At 33.7% G+C, this 14,808-nt stretch overlaps 1 protein-coding gene across 1 annotated transcript; it reads right to left on the reverse strand.

Moving 5' to 3' along the window:
* Nucleotides 1-9,258: 9,258 nt before the first annotated feature.
* On the reverse strand, nt 9,259-10,987 carry LOC102614115 (ethylene-responsive transcription factor CRF4). Its single transcript, XM_006490520.4, has one exon. The coding sequence runs from the start codon at nt 10,650-10,652 to the stop codon at nt 9,549-9,551; it is 1,104 nt and encodes a 367-aa protein (XP_006490583.2). The 5' UTR covers nt 10,653-10,987; the 3' UTR covers nt 9,259-9,548.
* Nucleotides 10,988-14,808: the final 3,821 nt, after the last annotated feature.

The following is a 14,808-nucleotide window of genomic DNA, read 5'->3' on the forward strand; positions in this document are numbered from 1 at the left end:
AGGAGACGTCCCTAACTTTCCTTGCCATGTTTATACATACATTCAAACTTTAAACATGATTTTTATTAAAGATAAAAAGTAAAATTTTCTCATGAAAGGGTGAAAAAGAAAGTTGAAAAAAAGGTGGACATTAATGAAGGCATTGAGAAGTGCAAGCAAAGACAGCAGTACCGGCTGAAAGTGATGTGTTGTGTTGGAAGCGCGGGGGGACCAAACCAAAGCATCGAGTTAATTAAAACACAGCGAAGCAAAAATCCTTAAAAGTACAGAGCTAAATTCAAAGAAGCAAGCTCAAATCAGGGGCCTGGGGACTTTACTCTTTATTAGGCTTATCTGTTGTCACAGGTCAATTAATCTGCAAGTTGGTCTGAAATAATCTGAACTGAAATCTCTGCTGATTGTGAGCTCACTTGTTTGCATGCAGCAACCTAGCTCAGCTTACTAGATTTGTTTTGTGTGTTCTCTCTAGAAAGGCTGCAGATCCAGCCTCCTTTTGCCTCATCACCAGCCTCAACGTGCCGCTTTTGTCCCCCACATCCTAAATTTAACTCGATTTTTGGCTCTACCTTTGCTTCTCTTATTGCCCGCAAGTTCATATAATTACTGCACTGACTGAAGTACAATAATTTCTTCGGCCGCATAGTTTATTAGGCTATTGTTCCATGCTATTTGTACATCTTTTTTTTGCATTACCGTTGCATGTCGAAACTCGGGAGATATATATATATATATATAGCTGGTAAAATCTCTTAAGTGGAAATAACAGCCTGGTGTTTGAAAATAAAATAAGCTAATGTTTTGTTATAAAAAATCTTTGACAAATATATAGAGACAAATGAAATAATATGTCATCTTATACTTCTTCGTGAAGTAGTGTAATTTTATTGGAAACCCAGTGATAAGATTAATTAAGATAAGAGCTTGTTTAATTTGTAATTTCACCAAGTGATGGGAGGAACCGTGTGCCCTCAGGTCTTCCAACATTAATTCTTCGTACACTGTACTCTGCACAGTGCTACCAGGGCCATAAAAATACTGGGAATTTTAAGAGTTTTTATCATATCACGGCAGTAACTTAAATATATAAGTAGTTTTCTTATCGGCTTGTTTTTTGAATGGCCTCCTCTTGTGCATCGGCCAAAGTTCTTTAATAATTCTTTGGCTTTTGCATCAAACGTTTTTGCTGCGGCTTGTAAAGTTGTTGGTATATAAACCAGGCATCTTGTGTGAACAAGGATTATCTTCTGAGCAATAGCCAGCGTGCAAGCTGCCGCTTGTGGCCCGAAGAGTTTCAATCTTCTGACCTAACAGCAGTGATATTGTCTTTTTATTTGGGTAATTTTCATCTTTCTTGGAAATAAAACCCCTTTTATATATCCTTAGGGTTCTTGTTTGTTTAATTTGTTCTGTTTTTTTCTCTTATTTGGGTTTTGAATATTGCATTAAGTATCTATTGATATTACAACTATAAACATGTCGGACCAATTTTGATCAATGCAATGACATTTTTTGCAGCCCGAAAATCGTGTTTTGTTTTCGAAAAATTTAATTGAATATTTTGAAAGTATTTTTTTGGGAAGTACAAAGTTTTTTTTTCCTTAACACCATGTTTGGCGGTTATATGTTTTTGTCTAGGTGTCATGAGTGGGCCTCAACTGTAAAAGGCACCTTTAAGTCCATACTACAACCCAGACTAATCCTCGTTCGTACCGAGTCGGCCCATAAGGAGTAAAGTGCTAGCCAAAGTGATGACTCTATTCGAGGGTGAAGCTTAAACTCCTGATCTTTCTTAAAGAGTGAGAGTGTCGAACTACTTACACTAACCAACTTTGGTTATAATTGTTGCAAGACAGGATGGTAAATTTAATTTTAATTTTTCAAAAAACCATAGAAAATGATGTTTTCCTTTCGAAAAATGTAATTGAATTAGAAGATTTATAAGAGTAATGTACTCATCTTTTTATAAAATTTAACTAAACATTTTTTTTTCGCCATTTGGTATGTATTGTGTATCATTACCTAGGACCAAAAGGTTAAATTGATAGCTGTAATTTCCACAAGACAATGAATCTAGATACTAGATGCGCCAGTTTGTTAAAAACTTATCATCTTTGCTTTATATCTCAGGAAGGGTATGATTTTGTCTAAAAAATGGTTTGATTTGACGGGTTACGTTTATATTATGGTTAAAGAAATTAATCAAGCACATACTTTCGAATACCAATGATAAAAAAAGAAAAGGAAAAAATCAAAATATTTTGGTCATTATGATAATTATGTTGGCTATAGCAGTTGCCTGTGGAAGGTGGCAAGTGCTTATTAGAAAAGTTGTTTGTTTGATATTAAAAAAAAAAAAGAAGGTGTCGGCTTCTTTAACCTTCCAAAAAAGCAGCAGTCGGTTCATGATTATTATTACTTCAACTTGCAACAATGCTTGACGCTTTGACCCAACCATCAACAATCAAATACATCAGAAGCACTGCTGAAAAGCAGCTTCCGAAAGGCAGCATTGCAAGTGAAGTGAAGAAACTAGATTAATACCCCACGTGAAATGGAACATCATGAAGATGAAGCTGTGAGATTACACAGAAACATCCCATACCAATAATTATATGCAAACTGAATAACTTAAAAGGGAGAATTTTACAGAAGTTGCCCAAAATTAGGACCAATTTATTAAAATAAGCCACTTATCATTTTTCTAACTTTAATAGTAAAAATGAATATTTCGTGCACAAATACTTTACCATCAACAATCAAATAATTTGTTGCTCTAGGTATACATATAAATTAGGACCAATATAAATTTTTTGACAGATTTCTTGGGGGCATTTTTATTTGAAGTGTCCATTTTTGGCCACGAAAATAGAATTATAAATGAATGGGGATTTTGTTGTAAATTGACCCTAATATCAGGCAATTTCCGTAATTTTGTTGTCAAAAACAAACAAAGATAATTTATTTTATTTCAATGGTTACCTAAATCACACTTTTACAATCATATAGTGATGATTTTATTGAGTGCTTTTTGTCTACTATACACATCATAACACTTGGCATGCAATGCCATGGCAGAAGTCTGAGAAGCGCTAACTTCCTGTGCTACGCCATGGCTGACCTGCTTAAAACAGAAGTGATTTCATCCTCTGTGGCATTTTTTATATTATTATTATTATTATTTTTGCAGTGACTGCATGGAGATATTAACTCGTTCTTATGATCATGTTGGCCAAGTGGCAAGTGCCCAATTAATTTTCAGACCGTACGCCAATCTGACCCATCTATCTGTTCTTCAAAAGATTTGGTTAAAATTCACCAGAAACCACGTTAGAATTTTCAGAATTGTAAGCATCAAACATAAAATTTTATACTGGGGTTTTAAAGCTGGTTATCATTTCTATAAGCTTGTAATTCAATTTCACATGCTATGAACCAGAAGGATGTCATTACTCATTAGTTGTAATTTTTTTTTGGGAAAATATCCACCGTCCACCTATTTTTTACACCTTTTTCAAAAATACACAATTCCTTCATTTTTTAGCTGGAATCCACCTAAAGTTACATTTTTTTTCACTTTTCCACTTCCGTTTGGAATCCGTTAAGAAAACTAACGGAAACTTAATAAAATGACCATTTTACCCCCAAAACGAAAATTACAATTTCACCTTAAAAAATACCAAAAATAATAAGATTTAATGATGAATATCATTATTGGTACTTTAATGAAGTACAAAAAAATCTTAACTACTAGAGATTATAACTCAATTAATAATAAAACTCTACTTATCTTAAATTCAATTGATGATTTGTGAGATTGGGCTATTTTTAATACTACTGTTATAATTTAGCATTCTAATTACAGATATATTTAAAAAAAAAACATGCATTTGATGGTTATGGAATTAATTTATTTATTGACCGATGGGGAAAATAATTAGATTTAATCTAATTATTTTTTGTAATTTTTAAGGTGAAATTATAATTTTCGTTTTGGGGGTAAAATGGTCATTTTTTAAAATTTCCGTTAGTTTTCTTAACGGATTCCAAACGGAAGTGGAAAAGTGAAAAAAAATGTAATTTTGGGTGGATTCCAGCCAAAAAATGAAGGAATTGTGTATTTTTGAAAAAGGTGTAAAAAATAGGTGGACGGTGGATATTTTCCCTTTTTTTTTTCCCCCCAAAAAAAAGGGTTTGAAGGAGTTTAAATTCAACTTGTACCGAGAGTGAAAAAGGGTGCTTGAAACTTATTTGATATATGTGATTTATAAACAGTTGTATATGGTTTCGGACTTTGTAAATTATATCCAACTCGCCCTTGTCTATTATTATATATATTTTTATCTAATGAGTTAAAGTGGAGATGTCACTAGAATATTAAAAAAATAAAAAATAAAAATCTGAATATATTAAAAATTATTTTTGCTAGTGCATTAATATATGTATTTTCTCATCTGTTAGTGGCATCCTCATTTTATTCGGATGAGATTCTCCTCATTAGAAAATTATTATTATCATTATCATCATCGTTATCTAGTGGGGAGATCATCATCTTAATAAAATGAGGATGTCACTAACAGATAAAAGAATACATATTTTAATATACTTATAAACAAAAAAAATATAATCTATTAAATTTTCTAGTAAAAGATCTAGCAATCTAACACTTTATTAAAGTGCTGGATGGACTTTCACACTATTGTGAAATCCTTTCACAATGGTGAGAAAGTCAACCCTGGTTGGAAAATTTATATATATATATATACACTTCTCTATTGCAAATACTCGTATTTTTTTCTTTAAATATGAATTTGCTATACATACAATATAATGTATTGATATTTTTATTATTTTTTGTTCAATTAATTAATACACCCATATGATGTACACAATAAATTTATATTTTAAAATATATGAGCATCCGCTCCTAAGAATGAGTAAGGGATCACTGACCATTTTAAAGTTAAGGACAAAATAAAAATAACAAGTCATGAGATTTCTCGTTATGTTTAAAGTAAAATAGTAGGGTGTATGAGTTATGCCTATCAAGATGAATAGGTAAATATTATTTAGTCCTTATAATTTGAGCCAATTAATTATTCTATTAGTCTTCGTATTTGTAAAAATAATTTAAAAAATATAATTCATTGCTTCTGTATACGTTAAATATTTATTATATTTTATGATATAACTTAACATTCTAACAAGTCATACATGCAGTAGCTGAAAAATATAAAATAATGAAATAAACTTTTACAAAAAAAATATATACAACTAAACCCAATTTTTTGTAAAAAAAATATATAAGAACTAACTTAGTAATTGGCTCAAATCATAGAAATTAAATTAAAATTAGCAATAGATAAAATATCCTTACTTCGACCTTAATTACTTTAACACAATTCATGCAAAACAAAACTGACGGTGATATGGAACATTTTCTTAAATTTTTTTTTTGTGATTAATTATCAATGATTTTCACTGACTTTCTATATTAATTAATGAATGGAGAGGACAAAAGAAGAGCTGCTTTCAGCTCACTTATTTGCCAAAAATGGAATTTTATCCACGGTGATGCTACATGTATATAGAAAGCAATAAGTGGAAAGAAACATTTTAATACACGAGCCAATGAGATAGAATTTAAATTAAATTAAACCATTGTCAATACACGGGACAATAAAGTGATTTGAATACAAAAGCACTTATACCAATGGGTCTTTGGTCCAATGGGAGAAGCCTTGCACTTACAATGTTGAGTGCAAGGGTTCGAGCCTCCATAAGAGCATTATGGAGGTTAGTTTCAGTTCTTCCTCAATTATCAATTAATTGAGTGGAGACAGTCTCTCCCTTACGAAATGTGAGTGGAGCAGGCACCCCTCGAATATTAGAGAGGGTTTAAAATATCTGGGCATATACTTCAGTGTGTCAATGTATGATGGTGGTTCCAGTTATATAGTATGATTGTAAATATTAATTGTAATGTCTGATGTAATGTCAGTAATATCTGTGTATAACAGACTTCAAAAAAAAAAAAAATACAAAAGCACTTATTTGAGTTGGTAAAAGTTATTTTTTCTAGAAGAGATATTTTCATTTAGATTAGTTTGGATTTTCCATGCGGATCATGTCCATTTATGAAGGGGTTTCATTTCTTTCTTTCATTCACACAATAAAGTGGCAAATTGGTCGTATTGTTTAATAGTTTTTTTTTTTTTTTAAAAAAAGGGCTATGTGGATCAGAAAAGTGCTTCACGAATTGCTTGTTATTTCCTTGGCCCCTCTATGCTGAATTTTCAACAATATATTCCAAGCTTTACATGACCCAATATAAGCTATAAATCCAAACACGGTTTATATGACATACTCAAATATGTCATAACAAATATATGTTGCTTTCAAACATCTTGTATGTGTAATGTATGCCTTAATATTATTATTTACCAACCGGCAACCGCGGCAAAAAGGAGCTCCCTTTTATCAACCGCACCTCATGATTTAGAGCACTTTCATATGTGCCTCTAGGGATACTTAATCTAGTAAACTTTTAAGTAATTTTATTTAGTTGGCTACTTAAGATTGAGTCCTCAAAATAATAAAGACCAAAAGAATTAATTTTAACTTTACCCACTTTTTTTTTTTTTTTTTTTTCAAATCAAAGATGACGAAGCACTTTCATCAACCCATACTAAAAGTGCTTTATCATTTTGTTTCTCTGTTGCCTTTACAACTAGTGTACATGTGTGTGTCTCCTCCACCTTCTTGACGGTTGAAAAGATAGTAACCATATTCTTTGACTCGAATTTAAAATCAACCTATACACAAGTCATATATACTTTTTTTTAATACGTAACTTTAAAAAAATTACATAATATAATAAGATCCTTTTAGGCCCTTATATATCCCCGCCCATGTCTAATCGATAATATTACTTATAATGTACGACATTATCACATAGGATTACATGTTTAAATAATACGTAACTTTAACATCATTCACAAGATGTTATAAAATTACATCATATAATAAGTGTATGATCAGTCACCAGATTGATTGTTTCAATAATCAAATGAGATAGTAATTAAACCATGTAATATGTATATTCTATGCTTTGGAAAAGATGGAAATTTGTGTTGAAGGCGCGCGGGTGGAATTAATTATAAGTTCGGTGTTTCGATATGGTATTATGAGTGCAAGTAGTGCCAAATGGGGTAAGATAGAGACATTATTATTATGAGGACTTTTTTAAAAATTTTTATTCTATCACTCGTTTGAGTAACAGTGAAGCAAGTACCATCGCTGCTGGATTGCTCTAAATCACTCACTCAAGAGACCAGAGACACTAAATATATTTTATTCTCCAAAAGTCTCATGTTAATGAAAATAAGAATACTTTTTTTTTTCTTTTATTTGTTAATAAAAAAACATAATTATTAACGAATAGTAATTTTAATGTACGTGGTAGCAGATGATGATAAGGATTAAGATGTTTGTTGCAAAGTACCCTTCAAAGACTTCCGAAGATAAGGTCGACGCAGGGGACTTGCAACAAGTGGTTTGTCTCTTTGAGATTGAAAGTGATTAAAGCTTAATTTTGGAACGTTTCATTTTTTTAATTCTTTTTTTTTTTTAATAACAACAAAACAAATATGAAACCATAGCAAATGTTTTAATCATGCATGTGCCATACTCAGGGACTAACTATTTCAAAACGGGAGGGAGAGAGAGAGAGAATGCCAAATTTAATTCACTTATAATATCATTTTCCTATTTCTACTCTTAGTCCACAATCTCTAATTTATTCATCCATATGATTAATTTTTCTCCCCCTATCAGCGTTGCATATTATGAAATCCCAATTCTAGAAATATAATAAGTTTTTTTTTTTTTGTAACAAGATATGATGAAATAAATCATTATTTTTCTGAGAAACTTGTATTATTTCAATTTGTTTTTTGTACGTACAGACATTAATGGCATCATAATTTTACTGGGAGTTAATCAAGTTATATTGGCCAGCCAGTTCTGGTAAAAAGTACTTTCACTCTGAAAATACAACATTAATTGAGTGGCACATCAGAATTTTCAAACTCGTCATGTCAGTTCTCTTGCATGAGGAAATATGACAAGTGAAGTTTTTTTCCTTCTTATTTTGGCTCATGGGATTTAATTAGGCAAAGCTGGCACACGTCAATTCTAGTTGACTCATCGCCAACTACAGTGTTTTCCCTCGATAGCTTATATTATTCACCCGCATGAATTATTCTCTTTTTTTTTTTAATTTTTTTTTCTTTGCCCTTTCCTTTTTACAGACGTTAACTTTGCGGCAGCAGACCAATAGGCCTTTGATCGAGTAGGAGAGCCCTTGCACTTAAAATAATGAGTGTAAGGGTTTGAGTCTTTATAAAAGTATTTATGAGGTTTATTTATAATTTTTTCTTAATTAACACATAATTGAGTGGAGTCAGTCTATTCCTCACAAAATGTGAGTAGAGTGGACAGCCCTCGAATATTTGAGAGGATTTGAAGAATTTAGGCAGCGCTTCAGAAGAGTACGTGCCACGATGAAGGTCTCAATTGTAGAATCAGTGTGTAAATATTAATTGTAATACCTACAGTCCTGTATAAACAGTATTCAAAAAAAAAAAAAACTTTGCGGCAGCAGATTAATGAATTTTTGGTCCAGTAAGAGAATCTTTACACTTATAATATGAGTGAAATTGACAACTCTCAAATATTTGAGAGAATTTAAAAAATTTAAGCAGCACTTCAGAAAAATACATGTCATAAAAAAAATCTCAATTATAAAATCTGTTTATAAATATTAATTATAATAACTATAATCTTATATAATAATATTAAAATAAAAAAACTTTGCGGCAGCAGGCCGCCAGAGCCATGCATGCCTATAAACACCAAAAGTAAAATTTTCCAAAAAAAATTTCCATTAAAATAAAAGACTCGACTCGATTTCACACACGAGCGGGAGCGGCACCGACTTCGACTCCAATGACCGCAAATCGCGCCCGCTAGTGTGGGCCTACAAAGAATGCCACTGTGGAATTTTTTTTAAAAGAATAAAAATCACGTATATGTATTCAAACTTTGCCACGTCACCACTTATTAATCTCAAATTCTCAGTAGTAGTTAAAATGAGAGCATTTCTTTTGTAACGACGCAGTTTCAATATTTGAAGTACATATTAATCGATTTTTTATTTTTGAATATTAGAAAAAAAAATTACGTCTAGAGAAAACATAATTGGGACGAAATTTTATATTTTCATTAATACTCATCAAAATTATGCAGCCTAATTATTATTACTGTTATTGTCATAACATACCACGGCAGAACTTCACTTCACTTAACTCAACTCCGTCAAGTTTAACGGAGTTATGTAGTAAACAAATAAATAATTTGAAAAAAAAATAAAAAAAGAACACTACTAGAATAACAAAAATGGCCGATTTTTCGGTCACCGCCGGTACAAAAACTGCCGAGTAATCGGCAAGCAAAAGACGGTGAGACTCTTGTTTTTCAGTTTCACACTCTCAAAGTCCTCCAACAAGCGGAGGGTCAGCCGAGAACAAATCGCCGATGTCTTGGAAATAGTCGTCCACTTGACATAGCGCAGAAGAAGAAGGATAGGACGACGTCGTTGAGAATGTGAAATCACCACCAAAATCTTGAGGCACCGTATCGAGAAACTCGTCAGTACTGAAGAAGATGCTGTCTTGAAACATCGGAGCAGCAGGGTTGCCGCCGTCGTCGTGGAAAAACGACAGCCCAGGTGTTGGCACGTTGCTGAAAAACTCGTCGAGAAATGGCAAATCCAACGGCAAATAGTCGCCTCCCCCTGAGGAATCGTCACACAAAACCGCGGTCGTCGTCGTTTCTCCTTGAATCTCTTCATCTTTCGGCGGCTTTTCTTGTTCAGACTCTTCGCTCGAATGGGTTCTGAAATTGAGAACAGAAGTTGGTGAGGAGAGATTGTGACAGTGAGACTCTTCACCCGATTCGTAACCCGAAACCGTAGCCGTAGCCGATACGTTGATTGTTGTTTCGGGCTTTTCTACTTCAACCTCAACTTCAACAGCAGGCGGTGGCGTCGAGAAATTTGTCAAAGCGTCGGGACCTCGAAGTTTGATGGCGGCGTTGTCATATACCCGGGCAGCCTCTTCAGCTGTGTCGTAAGTACCAAGCCACAACCGTACACGTCTCGCGGGATCTCTAATCTCAGCCGCCCATTTCCCCCACGGCCTCTGCCGTACGCCACGAAACTTCTTCCCATTCGTCGTTTGCGAAGCCTGCCTTAACGGCCGTGCTGCATCATTATTCATATTGTCCGCTGCCACTCTCTTTCTGTTACTGCCAACGGCTCCCGCGGCGTTGCTACTGCTGTTCTTGCTGCCGTTGCTGCAGCTCGTCTCAATGTTGATTTCGCTCACGTAGCGTTTCACCCGCTGGCGGCTGAAGAACTCTCCTTCCTCGTCGCTTGATGAGTCCGTGGCGTCGTGGTCGGTGGTCAATATCCGTACCACCCTCCGTTCATCGGCGATTCTTTTATTGGATTTCAGAGATGGTTTTGTGAATTTCTTTGTAACATTTCGATGTACTGTGTATTTAATCGGACACAGACTGCTGCTTTGCTCCATTTTCAATTTAAAATTAAATTTCTCTCTCGCTCACTAAATCCTTCGCATCGAGAAAAGAAAAGAGAAAGAAATTATTCCACTGTTCGAAGATTAAAGGGGGGCACTAAAAGAGAAAAGAATCGTCAAAGTGAAGCCAGCAGTTGAAAGAAGATTCTGTTTCAGTGAATATATGGGGGATTTTTTTTTTTTTCCTCCTCTGTTTTGAATCAAAATCTTTGAGACTGAGAAAGAGTGAGAACAAGTGTACGGAACAAGATTGAAGAGAGAGTAATGAGTGTATGAAGAAGCAGAGTTTTAGTTGCGGAGGAGACCGAAACACTGAAAATGCTGTTTTATAGGATCCAACAGCCGAATTCGGAAAAACCCCATTTATATTAAATATTACCATAATTTTCATTTTTTATTTCTAATTTAATTTTTTATCATCATAAAAAAATTCAAAATTAAAAAAATGTTATTTGCTAATTAAGAAGGGCAGTAAGTACTAGAGAGCCGGTCGGTCAGTGAACCGGAGTTTCCGGTGAGGGCCCAAAGTGGAAACGACCCGCCGCATCCCAATGACGCCGTATGATTTCGACACGTAGCGTTTGCGGGCCCGGTTTGAATTTGGCCCGATGGGAAAACATCATAAGGTGCTGAATCAGCGTACGATTCATCTCGGAGAGCGTGAGCAAGTCACGTGAGGCCCAAGATACCCGGCCTTTGTTAAAATGGTTCCAGTCAGTCAAATTGTCCACTGCTTTGACTATTTCAAGTTAATTACTCTTTGTTCTCTTAATCAAGTGGGCTAATCAATTATTACGCCGAGGGTAGTTTGGTAAATTAAGTTGTGTAGAACACTTCATGTCGTGCTGGCTCGGTGGGTTAATAATTTTTCTACCCTTGGAGGATTCAACTTGAATTCTTTTTTTATTTTTCATTTTATTTTTGTTTATGTTTGTTTTGGGTGATAAATTATAAAATTACATTTTTACAGCTAGTAGTAACGTGGTGGGCGGCCTTGAATTTGCCGCCATTTATATAATTAGGTTTTATACGTCTCTGGGCTGTTTCTGTTCTCTTCGTTTTCACTACCGAGATGTTTTATCGTACATGCTCTCCATTTGCGTGGTAAGCACGCTCTTTCAAATTATAAAATAAATAGAATTGAATTAGCATTAAAATTATTTCCTTATTTTTCGTCCAATTAAAGTATTTCTTTTCCTCCAAGTTAAATCCCGTCTTCCTTCCAAGTAATAATTTTTATTCTTTTTGGTGTTTTTAAAATCATTGGATAATATTCTGATTCATTAGAAATATATAAAATGATACAAAAATGGTAGTGAACATAAATTAAAATAGGATTAATCCAAATGTAAGGTAATCCCATAAAATTAGAAGTATTATTTGATAAAATTATGATACTACAAAATTTGATCCATCACCGAATGACACTATAATAGGACATATTATTAAAAATAATTGTTCAAAAAGGAATCGTTTTCTTTGTAACTTTTTTATCAAGTAATCTAACTAAGGCGGAATTTATTTAAATTTTCTTATTTTTCCGTCATTCAAAAAAGTTATGTGATTAATATTGAGTACAAATTTCGATTATCCGCGCGTAGCATTTGCAATAATAAAAATGGTTTGTAAATTATACAACATCGCGGTAAAATTTTAGCACACCAAAACGTTTATTTTTTTAAACCGAACACGGAACACGTGGCCCGTGATTAAAATCGTCTAAGCGTGGGGCCCCTGCGCAAAGAGATGATGCTCGTGGAACACGGAGAGATAGACCGTTTGATCAACGTAACAGTAACCACGAGGTCAAAATTTTTGTGCCGTTGATATAATCACACACGACGGTAGACATGTGCCGTCCGTACTGAATGGAGACTCCGGTTCCATGCGTCTTTTTTTCTTTTTTTTTTTTCTTGGTAAAGGGTCAACTGAGATTGGTCTAATTTTAGTGAATATGAGAATTTATTAGAAAAAATGTTGGTCGATAATTTTCCTTAAATAGAAAAAACAAATTCAATTTTCGTTGAACGTTAACATGTATCGATAATTTTCTTTTCTTTTTCTTTTTTTTTTAATCATATTGAATACTCATCAACACGTGAAACAGTTTTTGAGGCCTCCTCGAATGTGTATGCAGGAATTGATTTTCCTTTAGATATTGGAAACTACATATTTTTTTAAGAAAAAAAAATCACTTCTAACTTGATTTCGTTATTTTATTGATGATGGTGTGACGTCGTCACATAATTAACGTTCAAGTAATTTGCAAGCCAAATAAAACTGCCAAGACTTGAGGAGGCAAGTACACGAAATTACAGGAAGAAAATGAACAAGATCAACGATAGTTTCTTGCCTGTAACAATGAAGACAGTTACTGATCGATTGATACATTTTTAATTTACAATTAAAGATTTGACCTTGGCCCCCCCCCCCCCCCAAAAAAAAAAAAAAAAAAAACTTAGTTTTAAAGAACATTTGAGGACTCAAAAAACCAACAAATGGGCGTGGTCCGGCGCATTGAAACGAATAACTTGTAAATGAAGCAAATAATCAAAAACATTCCTAAAAATATGTACATTAGATGAAACAAAGGAGCCGACTCATTTTTGTTCCTTTTAATACGACTTTCTTTGCATGATCGTCAAGCTTTTAATTCAATACTTGATTGAACACACTAGTGTGATTTTGCATGGACCCATAAATGAGTCTTGCCTGTACGTGTCGTCAAGTGATTGGGTCGCTGGGTTCTAATAATTCTCAGAAGTTGACTAGTTTTGGTTTATGTAGCATCTGTTAGTGTTTAGCTAGATATATCTGTTTTGAGTATTAATTAGGATTTAGGAAGTGTTTTCGGAACTCTGATTGTAATTATTATTATTATAACCAACAAAGTGTTGGCTCCACTGGCAATAGAGTCCCCTTAAGTGACTTGATTGAGTTTGCTCCCCAGTTCCAGTCGCAGGGAAGTCGCCTTTGTTGGGAGATTATAACCAACAAAGTGTTGGCTCCACTGGCAATGGAGTCCCCTTAAGTGGCTTGATTGAGTTTGCTTCCCAGTTCCAGTCGCAGGGAAGTCGCCTTTGTTGGGAGAACATGTGCCTTCCGGTTCGAGCGGGGACTTCTAGTCTGGGTTGTGATACGAGCTTAAAGGTGCCTCCCACAGTTGGGGCCCTCCCTAGGATACCTCGTGGTTAAGATAAAAAATAAAAAATTATTATTATTATTATATAAGCATCCAATAGTAAACGCGGTTTTATTAACTTAATATGCTAAATATTGACTTGTATTATTCGTAAGTTGGCGGAATTATAACTCACTAACAGTTTAATTAATTAATTGTTCTCTTTAATTTGTAGTAAGCAGTAAGCAACTACTGTTGGTCACGCGTAGGGGCACGCCTGCATGTAAAATCACAAAAGGCAAAATGGAGGTCATAATGGGGAATAAGGTGGTCACAATTACACAGTTCCATAATTCACCAAAATGCATATGGTAAATGATAAGTGTTGTTGTATTTGTACTGCATCTGCATGGGTGATGATGAGTCACGACTCACATGCACCATCAAAAACTGAGGAATTATCTCTCACGTGACCACCTTCGTGTCTAAGATAGTTAAATATTCAGACTACTTGTTCACTTAAATATTTGCTTAATTAATTCTCCAGAGAAATATAATATTGTCTATTGAAGAACAAGTGGCCGGGGTAGTAGTGTATTTTTGTTCCTTCTCGAGGAATCATTTTGAGTGTTTCTCATGTTTAAAATGAAATCTTATCAGTCTTTTTTTTTTTTTCAATAAGTAAATGAAACAAAATGTTTAAAATGAAATTTTATGAGTCTTTTTTTTTTTCCAACAAGTAAATGAAACAAAATGTTCCAAAAGTACTTTTATGTACGTTCATCAACATCATAAATTGGATGAATAAAATGTTTTTTTTTTTAAATTTAATGATACTATATTTATTTAGTTGTGATACTTAGTTTGTATTTAAATTGATGTGGTATATAATGTGTGTCGCTATCTAATTAGCTCAAGTTTTAAAATTTTACACGCTATATTAATTTGCTTTTGTAGCTTTTAAATTCAAAACTAAATGCCCATCTTATGGAGTTAGCTTTTCGAAATTCAAATTAGAGATATATTGAT

Source organism: Citrus sinensis, chromosome 9, assembly GCF_022201045.2.
Source record: "Citrus sinensis cultivar Valencia sweet orange chromosome 9, DVS_A1.0, whole genome shotgun sequence".
In the NCBI taxonomy this organism is placed as follows: Eukaryota; Viridiplantae; Streptophyta; class Magnoliopsida; order Sapindales; family Rutaceae; genus Citrus; species Citrus sinensis.

Bases quoted from the DNA above. Each gene is read 5' to 3' on its own strand.
- LOC102614115 (XM_006490520.4), bottom strand. From the start codon at position 10,652: ATGGAGCAAAGCAGCAGTCTGTGTCCGATTAAATACACAGTACATCGA.